Source organism: Euprymna scolopes, chromosome 36, assembly GCF_053919585.1.
Source record: "Euprymna scolopes isolate OS-2025 chromosome 36, ASM5391958v1, whole genome shotgun sequence".
In the NCBI taxonomy this organism is placed as follows: Eukaryota; Metazoa; Mollusca; class Cephalopoda; order Sepiida; family Sepiolidae; genus Euprymna; species Euprymna scolopes.
Window position 1 is genome coordinate 76,904,856 of NC_136517.1, and position 16,363 is coordinate 76,921,218.

The window sequence follows — 16,363 nt, forward strand, 5'->3', positions numbered from 1 at the left end:
TGGCTACTATATTCTCTTTAATTCGAGAGAATTCAGCGAATTTCCTTTAAATAACTGGCCTAATCACATCTAGTGGGTACCCGTTTTTGGATAAAGTATCCGTAATTGTTTCCAATTCCTCATCTACTTTTAACTTGGAACAAATCATAAGGGCACGTTGTGTTAGGGTCCAAATTAGATTTATCTTACGTTTTTTAGGGCAAAATAAATCCCAACGAGTGTACAATTTTGTAAATGTTGGTTTGCGGTATATAGATGTATGGTAACTAGATGGCGTTTTTGTTACCAATACATCAAGGAAAGGTATGGATGAATTGCACTCTCCCTCATAGGTGTACTTTAACGCGGGATGCATTACATTGAGTAAGGAGAAAAAGGTGTTTACTTCCGTTTGGTAATTAAATAAACAGAATGTGTCGTCAACATATCGGAAGTACACTAATGGTTTTATGGGTCCAGATAGTAAGCGCTCTTCATAAAACCCCACAAAAATATTCGCCATGGTCGGTCCAAGTATCCCTAAAAACATTATGAAATATAAATATATATATATATATATATATATATATATATGTATATATATGTGTGTGTGTGTGCATATATATATACTTTATATATATATATATATATATATATATATATACATATATATAGACATATATAACATATATATATATATATATATATATTTATATATACTTCAGAGTATTTTTTATTTAACAATCAGTTGGTATGGAAACCTAGGATTATAAGATTTACAAAATATTACTGGCAGTAATATTCTATAAGTTATCCCATGTAAATAAGAATTGCTCGATATACAAGATAGAGCAAATAAATTAAATTGTGATTTAATGAATTCCAAAAAACCCTTATTGAAATGAAGTGGTTGAGTTTCATATTTCTACGCAAGACAAAGAATACTGTAGAAAATTAATCTCCTTAACCTATAGGGTTTCGATGTCTACCATCTCATCAGAGGAGAGAAAATATTAGCAAATATTTATAAAGGTATGTACCCTATTTGCTAAAGTCAGTGACACATGGAAAGTCAAAGTTAAAATAAATTGATCAGACGTCCTGTAGCAAAAGGAATTGAAGAAAAGGATATGAAAATTGTAGATCCAGATTGCGTGGTAAAATCCATGCTGGACGTTCTTTACAGCAGTTGGGTAATAAGATCCAAGTTTTATATTGGGTAATCCGCATAGCTGAGTAGATATCCGAATCGGGCAAGTTCTTGTATAAACTTGTTTGTGGGTCCAGCGAAAATAATTCAAAGTCTGGTGGAAGCCTTATCATTAGAATCTATATTATTATTAGTGGGGTGAGGTGTTAGTTGTAGGGAGAGGAGGTAGTGGTGAAAGGTAAGAAATGGGGTGAACAACTGTGCATATATATCTATATATACATACATACGCACACATACATACATACACACACACACACACACATATATATATATATATATATATATATATATATATATATATATATATATATATATATATATAGCAGAATAGATATCTCTTTTAAATAAAGTTCAAAGACTCATAAAAAAGTTTGACCGGTCGCTTAATTGAGGTCAGGTTGTGTACTGGATATAGAGACAGGGAATTTAGGAAAACTCGTCCCGGGAAAACTCGTCTCGGGAAAACTCGTCTCCGGAAAACTCGTCTCGGGAAAACTCGTCCCCTTTCGCTAGGTAGGAAAACTGGTCCCTTATTGAATAAATATCGATTGAAAACACATTTTATGATCGTTCTTGAAGGAGATATTGTTTCTTAAAATAAACTATAGCCCCCCCCCCCATAATATTTTTTTAAAAATAATTTTACTTGTTTAATGTTTTTTTTGTTTTTTTTTTAAATAAAATCGATTTTCTAAGTGTCCGTTTTCTACCTAACTGGCTAAGTTCTTAGTGATTTAACTTATTTTAAAGCGTTTATTATGTTCATACAAAGTTAATTACAAATTTTTTTTGTTCTTATTTTAACGATGTTTTTTGTATAAAAAAAACAAAACCCAAAAATTAAAAAACAGGGAGCGATTCGATTTTTCGTTACGCTTTTGGTTTTGTTTTTTAATTATGATAGTTTTTTGTTGTTATGTTTTTGTTTTCTGTCATAATGCACTCATGCGTTATTTAAAATTATGATTTTATCAATTATCAACAGTTATTGTCGTCCTGTCAAATTTTGCAAAAATTAACTAATAAATTAAAAGCGAAATATTTTTTTTGGCGCGAGAGATGCCATGTGCTAACAATCTCTCGTTAACTCATTTTTAATTTTTTAAATTTTTACTTCAAAATTCTAAAACCAATCATTAAGAGAGAAAGTAATCACTAAATAAATTTATTAATCAATTTTATTGAAAACTCCGCTATCGTTTATCAAGAATCTTTTTAATTTCATTTTTTGTTGGTTGCTTTACGAAGGGAGATATAGGTTTTATCCCCCCCCTCTCTCTCTAAATTATATTTTAAAAAATATTAAAATTTATTATTTTCTTTTTAAAACCAAATCTCCCTCAGTAATTTCTTTAATTTTCTATTTTTTAGCGATTATCAAGACCCCCTAAGATACCGGGCATTATTTCTCGTTCTCCCGTAACACTCGACCGACATGTTTTTTGTTTGTTTTCTGGGGGTTTTTTCTTTACCAAATAAACGATTCCAAATAAATTAAATAAGCAACATAGTCGGCGAGGTAGAAAAATCGATTTTACCGTTTTATAAACAACAGTATATAAGTAAATTCTTTTTATATTAATATAAAAAAAATATGCGGTCTCGTTTATGAACATAATAAACGCTTTTATTAAAAATACAAAAAAAAACATTAAACAAGTAAAAATATATTTTTAAAAATATTATGGGTGGGGCTATAGTTTATTTTAAAAAACAATATCTCCTTCAAGAACGATCATAAAATGTGTTTTCAATCGATATTTATTCAATAAGGGACCAGTTTTCCTACCTAGCGAAAGGGGACGAGTTTTCCGGAGACGAGTTTTCCCGAGACGAGTTTTCCCGAGACGAGTTTTCCCGAGACGAGTTTTCCCGGGACGAGTTTTCCCGGCACCAGAGACAGGGCTAGGGAAGGAAAAGGGAACAAAAAGAAACATAGATATAAGAATAAAAATAAAAATAAAAATAGAAAGAAGAGGCCAAAGCGCAAATAGAATAATGCGTTTATTCAAGATTTATACTAGTTTCATCTTAAATTCCTTTGGGAGTTTAAATCGAATTTGCTCAGTAAACTCAAATTATATATACTATTCATAAGGTGCTATTATTGTTGTTAATTTTATACGCATTTATAGTTTCCCTTAAATGGGAGGATTGAAATAAAGTTTTAGAATATACTAAGGCTTATGAGTGAAATGTAAAACCAAGGCTAATCGTATTAATAGAACGTTTTATCTTTATTTTATAATCCTTACGGTAATAGTTCAATGTTAAATAAACTAAAACAAAAATGATAAAGTAATAATAATATCTTACTGAAAAGTGTCTAAAGATCGGTTATATACATAACATTATACTATTTAATAATATTTAACTGGGAAATTTTCCTACACCTGTATTCACATACACACATACTTACATATAAACATATGAAACACACATATATATATATATATATATACATGTACACATATATGCACGCATACATACATACATATATATATATATACCCGTACACATACACATATACACAAATGCGCACACTTACATAATATATCCATACGTACACACCCAGATATACCTACATATACATTCATATATACAAAAGTATAGATTTAGACATAAAGAAAGTAGACAAATAGTCATACTATTAATTATAATAATAATCAGTGTGGGTAACATAACTTTTTTTTTTACACAGTGATCACCACTTATCAAGGCCCGGAAGCGACTCATGGATAAGGGTTATTGCAAGTACATTACGTTAGTGTGGAGATTTGATGAAGTGTTTAATTAAGGGGGCGGTTCATTAGGAATCTGTTTACATTGGACTTGAAGACATCCAAGTTGTTGTCCGGAGGGAAGCAGGCAGACGGAACAGAGTTCCACAGGCGTGCAGTTCTAAGAAAGAAGCTCTGTTCATGGAATCCGCGTTTTGATTTGGGCACAGATATAGAGTGGGGGAAATTTTTCACAGTGGATTCAGCTAGACGGGTGTTTTTCGTGAAAGATTGGCGAGGGGGGGACCAGAGATTGGAGTTCAGACGAGCACCTGCCATGGAAATAACGATAAAACAATTATCATAAAAAGGAAAACCAATTTTTAGCCCCTACACTGCTAATTGACATTAAGAAGATGAGAAAGTAGGGTTGTGTAACTATGGCTATAGAATTTAATTACTTTACAACAAGAATGACGCATCATTGAGTATAGTTCTTTTATGTTTATATATGCGGATCTGGAAATTACCTTGCACTGGGGGATTTTTACTACTTTTCTGGTTAGTAGATAGCGGCGAAATTATAAATTCTTTAATCGGGAAGCTACATGTTTTTGGGAATACTATTATAATTAGATGTAAGAAATTAAAGTGTAGTATGTTAATGTGCTGATGTCCCTTCTAAACATGTACATCAACAATAAGAGAAAGTTATTACATGGGTTAGAAGAGGTGATTAAGAACCTATCTAGCAAAGTTTTGGTTTAGATTTAGTCAAAACTGAAGTGTATTTAGTATTATGTTTTTACCCATTTTCATTTATACAGAGAGTGTATGTGATTTTATTTTAAGATGGTTGTATTTAATTTTTTTCTTGTGCTTACATCTGGACACTAGTTCATTCTTGGTATTTATTATGGGTTTGTTGAAGGTGATGATGTTAACTGCTTCGGATATACAAAGATTGCAAAACTTATTCCCTAGGGATTATGATCTTGATTTATTCAGTATACTCCATTTAATTGAATAGGGAATTTTCTTGTCCTCTAGGCTATTGATTAATTTAGTTAAGGTTGCACTATTATTATCATTGTTTTGAGATCTTTCATTTCTGAAGGAATGTAGGTGGTTTGAGATTCTTATTTTTATTAAGTTTGATGATGCACCTATATACGTGAATGTTTTCCTTGTTTTATTAGTGTTTATTTGTTCATCGGTCCCATTGCTATTGAGTCTTATATTTGGGGGCCTGGGTTAAGAGAGGGCCTGGAGATTCATAGCTCGGGTGCTGGTATATCCTATTCTGGTCTTCACAGGGAATTATATTATTGGATATGTTAGCCTGGCTGTTATTGTTTCTGTTGTTATTATTAGAGCCCTCACCATATCTTTCCCTATGTATGTTTGCGTCCTGAATGCTTCGACTATGTTCATTGTCTTCCTCATTCGATTGGTTGTTTGCATGTTTTAGTAATTGCGTGACTGTGCAGGCGTATACCACGTCTTTGTGTATGCAATCGTTATTAAGAGGGCATTCATTTTTATTTTGGCAGTTACATTTGTTACTAGATATTGGGTCAATTGTTATATCCAGCGCCTATTTAATTTTCCTGTTATTTGTTGAAATTATTGTCTGTGCTAGATTAGGCATTGTGGAGTATGAAATTTTTATGGAGTTTTTGTTTAATATGGTATTATACTTATGAGGGTATTTAAAAGATTTTTCCACTATTCTGAAAAATTCTTTCGGAATGTAAGTTTTTACATTGGAGCTGAAAGGAAGACTGAATCAAATGGCTTTTTTAGTCTTACTTTTCTATTCTTATTAAATTGTTTTTGGTTTGGGATTGTGTAGGGGGCTGTGTGCTTAGTGAGGAAATTTATATTGTTAGGAACATTTCCTAATTCAATTAAATGGAGCATACTTAATAAATCTAGATCATATGCCTCAGGGGACAAATTTTGCAATTTAAAGCAGTTAACATCATCATCTTCAACCAACCCATAACAAATACCAAGAATGAACTAGTGTCCAGATGTAAGCAAAAGAAAAAATTTAAATAGGGGCATCTTTATTAGACACAAATAAAGAGTGGGGGAAATTACTGACAGTGGTTTTAGCTAGACGGGTGTTTATCATATAGGATTGGCGAGGGGGGACCAGAGATTGGAGCTCGGACGAGCACTTGCCATGGAAGTAACGATAAAACAAAGACAGGCTCGCAACATCTCTTCTGTGGGAGAGTGGTTGCAGGGAAGAGAAGAGAGCATCCCCCACCAAGCCATGAAGTCTATCTTGTACTTTGTCAATGCAGGATAGGCTGTTTTTTGAAGCTCCTGCCCAGATGTGGCAGCAGTACTCCATATTTGGACGTACTTGGCTTTTATAGAGATAGAGAATTGTATCAGTAGTGAGAAATCTTCTTGAGCAGTAGAAGGATCCCACCATTTTCCCAGTGGCCCGGGTAACAGACTTGATATACGTGTTCCATTTCAGATCAGGAGTAAAGGTTAAACCCAGGAGCTTGTCAAAGCATGAAGCCTCCCTAAGACGAGAGCCATCCATTTCAATTGATGCTAGATGAGGAACAGAGCGTTGATGATGTAAAGTTAGGAGCTTCGTTTTAGATGCATTAAAAGTAACCAGCCATCTCTTCCCCCACTGAACCACGCGTTCAAGATCAGAGGAGAGGGAATCAGAGAGAGCTTTGTTATTTACGGCCTTTGATGTGTTGCCGTAGATGGTCGTGTCATCAACATAAATGTTAACGAATGATTTAAGTGTGTGTTTTAGGAGATCATTGATGTAGATCAGGAAGAGAGTTGGGCCCATGATGGACCCCCTGAGGGACTCCAGCATTAATACTGTGAGCCTCTGATTGCTGCCCTTCTCTTATGAACCTATCAGAGAGAAATGATTTAATTATTGAGAAAACATTTCCAGTTATACCGTAGCTAGAAATCTTACGAAGTAGGCCCTTGTGCCATACCTTATCAAAGGCTTTTGATATGTCAAGAGCAATTGCTCTAGAAAGGAATCCTATGGGATATAACTGTTAGCACATCAGCTGTAGATCTAGCAGAACAGAAACCATATTGCATGTCATTAAAAAGGTTATTTCTGCTGAGGTGGTTGGCTACTTCTTTATCTAATATGGATTCCAATAACTTGCTCATGACACACAAGAGACTTATTATTTTGTACTGAGAGGGAGATGACTTATCACCTGAGTTCTTAAATACAGGGCATACTGACGAGGTTATCGAGAGTGTTGGAAAGCACTTCTCCTTAAGGCAACGTTTAAACAGTTTTGTAAGTATGGGGGCAAGTTCTGGTCGAAGCTTTTTCAACACTATAATTGGAATGCCGCCAGGGCCAGTTGTTTTACTGGAATCAAGGTTCTTGATTAGTTTGGCGACCTCGTGCACAGATATTTTTATGTTGGATAGTGCGTTGTCTGTTGTAGGAGGAAATACGAGGAGTTGATGACCTTCGTCGCAGAGGGTACAGTTAGCTGCAAAGTTCTTGGCAAATAGTTTGGCCTTGTCTGATGCTGATGAGATGACCTCAGGTCCATTGATAATGGTTGGTATAGAACGCACGCTTCTGTTCAGGATCCTGTTTGCTATTTGCCAAAACTGGTGGGAACCAAGCCGCTGCACAGCTACTTTGGATTTGACGGATTGAGCATATAATTCTCTTGCATTTTTTATTACTCTTTTACATTGGTTGCTGGCAGTCCTGAAGGCAGCTTTAGTCTCAGTACATCTATTACTTTGGTAGCTATGGAAAAAGTAATTTCTGTGCGCAATGCCAGCAGCACATTCTGGGGAGAACCATGGCTGGCTGTTAGGTTTTTGTTGGAATTTTGTGGATGGTATGAATCGGTCTATGCCTACAATTAGCTATTCGGTCAGGTCTGATACTATAGAGGATACATCCTTTTTAAACATGGAATGCAGAGGTAGATCAGATATGAATGTACGGAAGCTATCCCAGTCAGCCATAGAGTATTGATATACTGTATGGTGGAGAGGTACATCTGAAGACTTATTGTATTTCATTTTTATCTTAACTGATACAACTGTGTGATCGGAGGATCCCAGGAGAGATAGAACGGAACATGAACATAGCTCAGGGGAAGTTGTGAGGAAAAGGTCTAGAAGGCTTGCATACTGACCATTAGTATCGGCCACACGGGTGGGTTCATGAACAATATGAGTGAGGTCATAGGCAATGGCAAAATTATGACAGCACTTCCCCTCATCATCTGTCTTATTTGAGTGGGTCAGCCATTCCACATTATGGACATCGAAGTCACCACAAATGTGAATGGTAGCCGAAGCATGAGCAGACAGGATGAGGTCAATTTTCTCAGATATACTCTTAAGGACAGTAACCCCGCTGTCTCGCTGATTTAGCAAATAGAGTACATACCTTTATAAATATTTGCTAATATTTTCTCTCCTCTGATGAGATGGTAGACATAGAAACCCTATAGGTTAAGGAGATTAATTTTCTACAGTATTCTTTGTCTTGCTTAGAATAATAAAAATCTTAGATATGAAACTCAACCACTTCATTTCAATAAGGGTTTTTTGAAATTCATTGAATCACAATGCAATATATATAAATATATATATATATATATATATATATATATATATATATATACCATAATTCTAATTGGAATTCATTATTGAGAGGAATATTATTCAATAATTTATTTTTATTGCGGACTATTATCCTCATCTTTTTTAGTTGTTGTGCCAAGACGTTTCGGCCAACTATTCCTCTGGCCTTCGTCAGGTGGTAACCCTGACGGGATAGGTGGTAAGGTGGCAAAGGCCAGAGGAATAGTTGGCCGGAACATCGTGAAAGAACAACTAAAAAGGTAAGGATAATAGTCCGCAATAAAAATAAATTAATAATAATTTTTTTTTATTACCGTTATTATTGTTTCAATATCACTTTAAAAGTCTCTCGCTTCTACATGTCCATTTTATCTGCTTGCGTTTTTATTCCTTCCGACCTCACCTTCGCATTTACACAGCCATTTCCTTCAACGCTGACTTTGTTTTCTGTCTGAGCACCTGTTGCATTTTTTCTCCTTTTTTTACCGTTTTCTTCTTCTCGCGCACACTTCCTAATTAGCATCGACAGTTTTTCGACCGCTGCTGCTGATAATCTCTTCACATGTTGGCCATTCTTCGTTGCTGCTTATATTTTCCACTGCACTCATACGTGCTCTGCTATAGAAGTCCGAGAATAATTTTGAAAGCTTGTAGCTTCGTCATCCCTGAAAAATCTAACGGTAAATAAGACTATATGATTGCTACAGAGGAATCAGATTATGCCTGCCTTTTGTTTATTATCAATCTTTCTTTATTAGAAATCATAATTGTGTTCTAAAGGTTCATTTTTTCTGTCGAATTCTCAATCTATTTACAGGTATGGGAGACATGGCAGTTTCCAATTCAATCGGGAGTAACGTGTTCGATATTCTACTTGGCCTTGCCCTTCCTTGGTTTATCCAAACCGCAATGGTTAACCCAGGATCTTTTGTAAGTTAAAACATTTATCCTAACTCATCTTTGTTCATTTTGGTAAGCGCTAGATTAATGCCTCCGTTCAGTCTCGAAAGACAAAGGATACCCTCTGTAGGAGTATCTGCGCGTGTACTTTTGAGGCAAGGGTTGCACAATCTCCAACTAAACCTCTTTTGAATCGGGACTGTTTGAGTCCAGTGGCAAGGAGAAGTCCAGAACGAGTGGAAACAATGCCGACATAAGCGTAGAGCACATTTAGCACCTGGAAGTCCAAAATGGTAATCCATTTAGTACTGGCCAGGTTCAACGTTGCTTAACTTCAGTGATTCAGCGGGAATCGGTGTGTCAACGTGATTATGCCGTATATAAGCGCTAGATGTTGAACGGGTAAATACCTTAGCACTGCTTAATTGAAAAGATTGATAATTGAAAAAAATGCTGAGACTGAAACTGACCGAACAGAACCAGGAAGCTAAGAATTAACTTCATTAAACGTTCCATTCAGGTTTCCTACGAGTAGAGAGAGCCTCTCACCCGCCCCAACATATTAGACTGACACATATATACTTAACCTACGAGGAAGACACGTGTAAAACCATATCTTCCACATACGATTCAACGTATATTAAATGTTTACATACACATAATATAGGAAACAGTTAGTAATAATATACACCCATTCATTGATGTTAATTGTCATTATTCTGTACTATTAGTTTTAAAATATCATAGGCAATTTTAAAACAATCTATTTAGAATTTAATTTACAACTAATAATTAGATGACTTATTACTAAACTAGCTGGTAACCCGGCATTGCCCGGTCATATAAGACGCTTAAGCATGATGTTTTCTATTTATACAGATTGCGTATGTATTATTATAGAATCAATCCTCTTTTGATTATTATATATTACGAGGGATAATTTGCCCAGTGGACTAATTCGCAAAAGAAAAGAAAATCCGTCTGTGTTTGTTTACAATATCACGTCAGCTGATATTTGGGCTTGACGATAAATGACCTGGAAGAGTCACTTCTGATTAATGTTTAGTTTTAAAATACGCAAACGAAAAAATGATTTGCAGCGATTTTAAATGGCATGTCTTCTTTTATCATAAATTAAATACATTAATAAGAAAAAATAGCATAAAATGCTGAGATAAACTCCAGCTAGAACAGGGGATCATTCGATCTGTAGTCGAATGCTCTACCACTAAACTATATCTCCAGATTATAATACATCTGTTGTTTTTGTTTTTTTGTGTGTGTGTGTGTGTTTTATTTTTTTTTTTTTACATGATTTGCTGAAATTTTATTATCACCCTTGTCGGTGTAACGTAAAATATTCCCCTGTAAAAATTATTCTTTTTATCTATAATAGAGAAAAGCTATTTTTAAGATCAGACTTTTTCGATTTTCGATACTTATCGAATGAATTTATGTACAAACTATATCTAAGAACACTGCCAGACATATATATTAGCTTTGTGTGAAATTTGCAAAAGATAGGCTCAGCTGTTTCGGAACCTATGAGGAACTCATACATACACAAGGTGACTATTATATAACAGTAGAGATCTATTAATATATATTAAGAAGGATATAAATTTAACTTCTTCAAATATTCATAGTTCAAAATTTATAAAGTTATATAATCATAATATTATCAAATCAAAACTTAATAAACACAACATATAATACGTACACTCATCAAATAGTGCCTTTACAGAACATCACCGTGAAAACACAGTTATGCAAATTAATAACAATTAATAATAAATAATACAATAATAAAATTATAATGCGCTATAATTAAAAATACGTTCTCAAATCGAATGTTCACCACTATTTGAGTCGGGCTTAAAAGACAATTTCGTATTTAAACCTATTAATTAGTCTCGCAAGTAACTGCGAGACAAACAAAATGTTACTTAGAGACTACTATTGTGTAATCCAGCGTAGGGTACCGGTAGAAAAAATAAAAAATTAATTTACTTGAGACATACTTATTGAACATTTTCTGAAATAGTACAATAATTACCTTGACATTCTTCTGTTTAGTTTAAGATATCATTTTCAGATATTTTGATACTAATACCGTTATTAAAAAAATAAAAATTGCCGGATTTTAGTTTCATCAGAGTTTTCCACGACAACGTAAACAAACCACTATTCGTACTACCATAATAACAGCAACACAGAGAGAGAGGGAGAGAGAGAGAGAGAGAGAGACAGACAGACAGAGAGGGGGGCTACTGTTCAGTATTTGTGTAAAATATTACATAACTGATTTTTCCCCTATTTTTGATTATCCGTTACATTACTACCATTGCTAAATTACTTTAGTTTAAATCCCGCATTTCCATTCATGCTCACCACCGCCCACCGAAAATTACCGACTATTACCGAATGAGCAGACGTTAAATTGTAACAAACACACATCTGTAAAGTTGTTAATGTCTGCGTTGCAGCTCCTTACATGAAACATTTTCTTGCATTATTTACAATACGTAAGCGTACTATTTTTTTTTGTTGTTGTTTGTTTACAAATACTGTGTGAATAAAATTCTTACTTTCTTTTATATTATTAAGAAAATAATAGCGTGTTACAATTAGTGCATGCGCACCAACATTTTTACTATAAGGGACTTACGTAGGACTCCTGGGACTTACGTAGGACACCCCCCCTGGAGTGAATGTGGTATTGCGGTGATTTTGTGGCCTGTCAAGAATATATTATGAATATATTATTATCATTTTTAATTTTGTAACTGGCTGTAACATTTTCTTGCATTATTTACAACTTTTTGTAAATAATGCAAGATATATTTTCCACTACAACGTAAACAAATCACTATTCGTACTACCATAATAACAGCAACACAGAGAGAGAGGGAGAGAGAGAGACAGACAGACAGACAGAGAGGGGAGGGCCACTGTTCAGTATTTGTGTAAAATATTACATGTAACATTTTCTTGCATTATTTTCAACACGTAAGCGTACTATTTTTTTGTTGTTGTTTGTTTACAAATACTGTGTCAATAAAATTCTTACTTTCTTTTATATTATTAAGATAATAATAGCGTGTTACAATTAGTGCATGAGCACCAACATTTTTACTATAAGGGACTTACGTAGGACTCCTGGGACTTACGTAGTACCCCCCCCTGGAGTAAATGTGGTATTGCAGTGATTTTGTAGCCTGTCAAGAATATATTATGAATGATGGCAATAAAAAAGTATATGATAAAATTGCTGAAAAAGCTAGAAAAGCTGAATATTATTGAAAAAATAAAGATAAAATAAAACAAAGAGTTCAGAATTATAAAAAAAAAAACTCAAAGCGGTAAATAATGATACTTATAAAAAAAAGCAAAAAGAGTCAAATAAAAAATATTTCAATAAAAATAGAGAAAAAATGCATGCGAAAATGGCCCAGTATTATAAAAAAAATAGAGAAAAAATTTGTGCAAAAGCATATTATAACAAATATAAAAATAAACATAGAAAAACAGCATCTAAATTTACTTGCAAATTCGAAATGTCAAGCAAAGATGCTAATTTTCATCGACACAATGAAAATCAAATTAATAACAGTGACTACAGAATATCAATGACTCGTCTGTGTAGAATCGAAGATGGCTGTCCAGACTCAGCTCAGAAATTGGAATATGCTAAAAGATTGCATAACAATTTGTCTGATTTGAGTCCGAATTTGACAATTGCTCAAATGAGGAAGAAATTGGATAGTTTCCAAAGTTGCAAAGGTATGCATTCTGATAGAATTTATTGCTGTGGCCAAAGTGATTGCACGGACAAGCTGGCCCTGCTGAAACTCTTGTCACCACACTCGCAACACCTGAGAACAGTGATCAGAAAAATATATCGATTATTGTCGATTGGAACATGGCTTAACAAATATGACATCGCAATACTTGAAGGGGACTGGTCAATATATAGTGAGTTAATTTACCAGGTTAGCAGGGATGCTACTATTTCTGACCTTTACAATGAATCCTTTTCAAATGAAAATGAATTTCACACTGAGGTTTATGTTACAACAAAATATGCCAATTTGTAACCTGTAAATCATATGAGCAATCATTACATCAAAATGCTCCATATTTGTCTGAAATGACAAATTATGAAAGTATTAAGAAAATAATTAAAGATGCTATTGAAATAAGCAAAAAAATAGAGCAAAAATCTAAAAATTATGAAAATGAAAATAACGCTGATGATGATCAAATTGATTGCGATCCTAATATGGCTAAAGAGGCAGATAAAAATGAAGCTGATTTGAATATGCCTCAAATCAGACATGTCACTGAAGTTCAAGTTTTAGAAAATGAGCAAAAATTGAATTTCATTCAAAAAGAAATTTATAATGAAATTATTTCCAAACTTGAGCAACAAAATCTTCATTGGAATGAGGAAAACCCTATTCACAGGTGCAATTGTGACGATTGTCCACAAATTCTCAAATTTATTAATGGTTTTGTGGATGTGGGCAAATCTTTTCTGATCAATGCACTGGCAGATAAAATTACTCTCACATATCCTGCCATCAATGGACCCAGTGTAGTTATTTGTGCTCCTACTGGTGTCAGTGCTTACATTTTGAAAGGATCTACATGCCATAGAGTCTTTCAACTAAATGTGCAGCATGGTTCTACACCTAAATATGAACCATTATCAAAGTATAAAATAAAAAGTTTGAGAACCATGCTTGGATATGTGAGATTATTCATTATTGATGAAATAAGCATGGTTAGTCACTTGCAATTAGCATTTATTCACCAACGTTTGCAAGATGTTTTTGGTGATATTAGGAAACAAGTGTATCCATTTGCAAACATGTCAATTGTTGCATTTGGTGATTTATTTCAGCTTCCACCTGTTAATGAAAAACCTGTATTTTCCAAAATATCTATTCAAGATGCTAGAAAATCAAATTTGGGAATTGCTGGTATAAATTTGTGGTCATATTTCGATTATGATGAATTGACCATAAATGTGCGATAAAAAGATGACAATGAAAACTTTGTTAATATTCTTAACAGAATAAGACTTGGGTCACCAACTGATCAGGATATTGAGATCTTGAAAAGGCATCGAATCAATCCTAAACAAAAAGCAAATATTGATCAAGTTACTGATCTTTTGCAAAATTTGCAAAAGAAAATGCATATTATTTGCATTGTACCCACAAATGAATCTGCTGAGGAAGTGAATTATAAAATGTTGAAAAAAAATAATATTCATATCATTGAAATTTCAGCAACTGATTCCAACTTAAGACAAAAAACCGTAACAAAAAAAAAAATCAAAACAGACACCAAAAACTTCTAAACTTAAAAAGATTTCTGACACAGCTGGACTTGAAACTGTGCTTAAAATTGGAATTGGTGCTAGATGCATGTTGCGTCGAAATATTGATATTGAAAAAGGACTTTGCAATGGTACAATGGGTACAGTCACTGAAATACAAATGAAAGATGGCAAAGTTGTTGCTGTGACTGTAAAATTTGATCATATGGATCATGCAGTCAATGTTGAATTTGTGCAAGCTGACTATGAACTTTCTCCTTGACTCTTTGTGACTAGATCTCAAATACCTTTGTCACTCAGCTATGCTTTAACTGTCCACAAAACCCAAGGTATTTCAGTCGATGGTATCATTGTTGACTTGGGATCTGATGTCTTTTCAGATGGAATGGCCTATGTAGCTTTGTCACGTGCTAGAAAGCTGTGCAATGTCTATTTGATTGACCTTGACCCTCATAAATTGACCATGTGTAACAAAAGTGCATGGACTGAATATAATAGATTGAGGGCCAAAAGAGACAGGGTTGATTTGCCACCGCTTCCTCCTTGTTCTGTTATGCCTCAAAGTTTGTCATTGTACAAACAGACTTATAAACGAAAAAAAACAATCGTTATAGATCATGATTTGAAGCAAAAACATAATAGTCCAAATAGAAAATGGCTAAAAATAGACAATTCAATTTCTCAAAATAATTTGGACCTCAAATTGATCAATGAAAGAAATGCTTGTTTTGCTAACAGTATTGTTCAGACAATTTACCACCTTCCTTTGTTGTCTAACATCATTAAAAGCATTCCAAACATTGATTTGCCAATTCAGCAATTAAAAAGATTGCTTGTCCCTGGCACTCACAGTGTTGCTGATCTTAGAGAATCAATCGGAGGCGTTTTTAATAGTGGCCAACAAGAATGTGCTATTGCATTTTGGGAATTTTTGATAAACAAGTGCCCTGACAGTGCCAAACAATTATTCACTTTTGAAGAAAGTAAAGTGATGAAATGTCTTAGAATACACAAACAAAACTGCCAAAGACTACAAGATAGTGAATGTAATTGCACCTTTAAAGTTGGCTGTGGGTTCCAAACCTTGCAGATTGCTGGAATACCACAGAGATTAGTTATTCAACTTCATCCTACTGATGGTCGACAGCAATTTAAAAGTTTGCTCAAAACTGATGCTTCAGTGCTCAAACATTGTATCAAATGTCAGCAAAATACTGAGCACTTGGAAAATGTCACTAGAACGTTTCCTACTGCAATGAAATATTTGTGTGTTCAAATAAATAGATTTATGTTTGAAAATTATAATCCTCGGCGAATTAATGCTGAAATTATGAATTTCAGTACAAAAAAACAAAATATTTTTGGAACAAATTTCAAAGTAAAAACAGCTATTCTGCACACTTTGAATAGAGTCGATTTTGGGCATTATACTTGCATTGTTAGAAATAATATTAAGTGGAATATTGTCAGTGACACTAACTTTTCTAATAATGTCAATTTTCCTTCCAAAATGTCCAATATTGTTGGCATTTTTTTTGAAAAAATATAAAGGAAGCAAACATTTGATAA

At 33.8% G+C, this 16,363-nt stretch overlaps 1 protein-coding gene across 4 annotated transcripts in view; it reads left to right on the forward strand.

Moving 5' to 3' along the window:
* LOC145260617 (sodium/potassium/calcium exchanger 4-like) overlaps positions 1–16,363 on the forward strand; it is a 605,323-nt gene that overhangs the window by 571,528 nt on the left and 17,432 nt on the right. For all 4 annotated transcript variants that reach the window (XM_080118926.1, XM_080118928.1, XM_080118927.1 and 1 more), the window contains one exon: positions 9,365–9,477. In XM_080118926.1, coding sequence (XP_079975052.1) covers positions 9,365–9,477 — 113 coding nt within the window. The remainder of the gene's footprint in view (positions 1–9,364; positions 9,478–16,363) is intronic.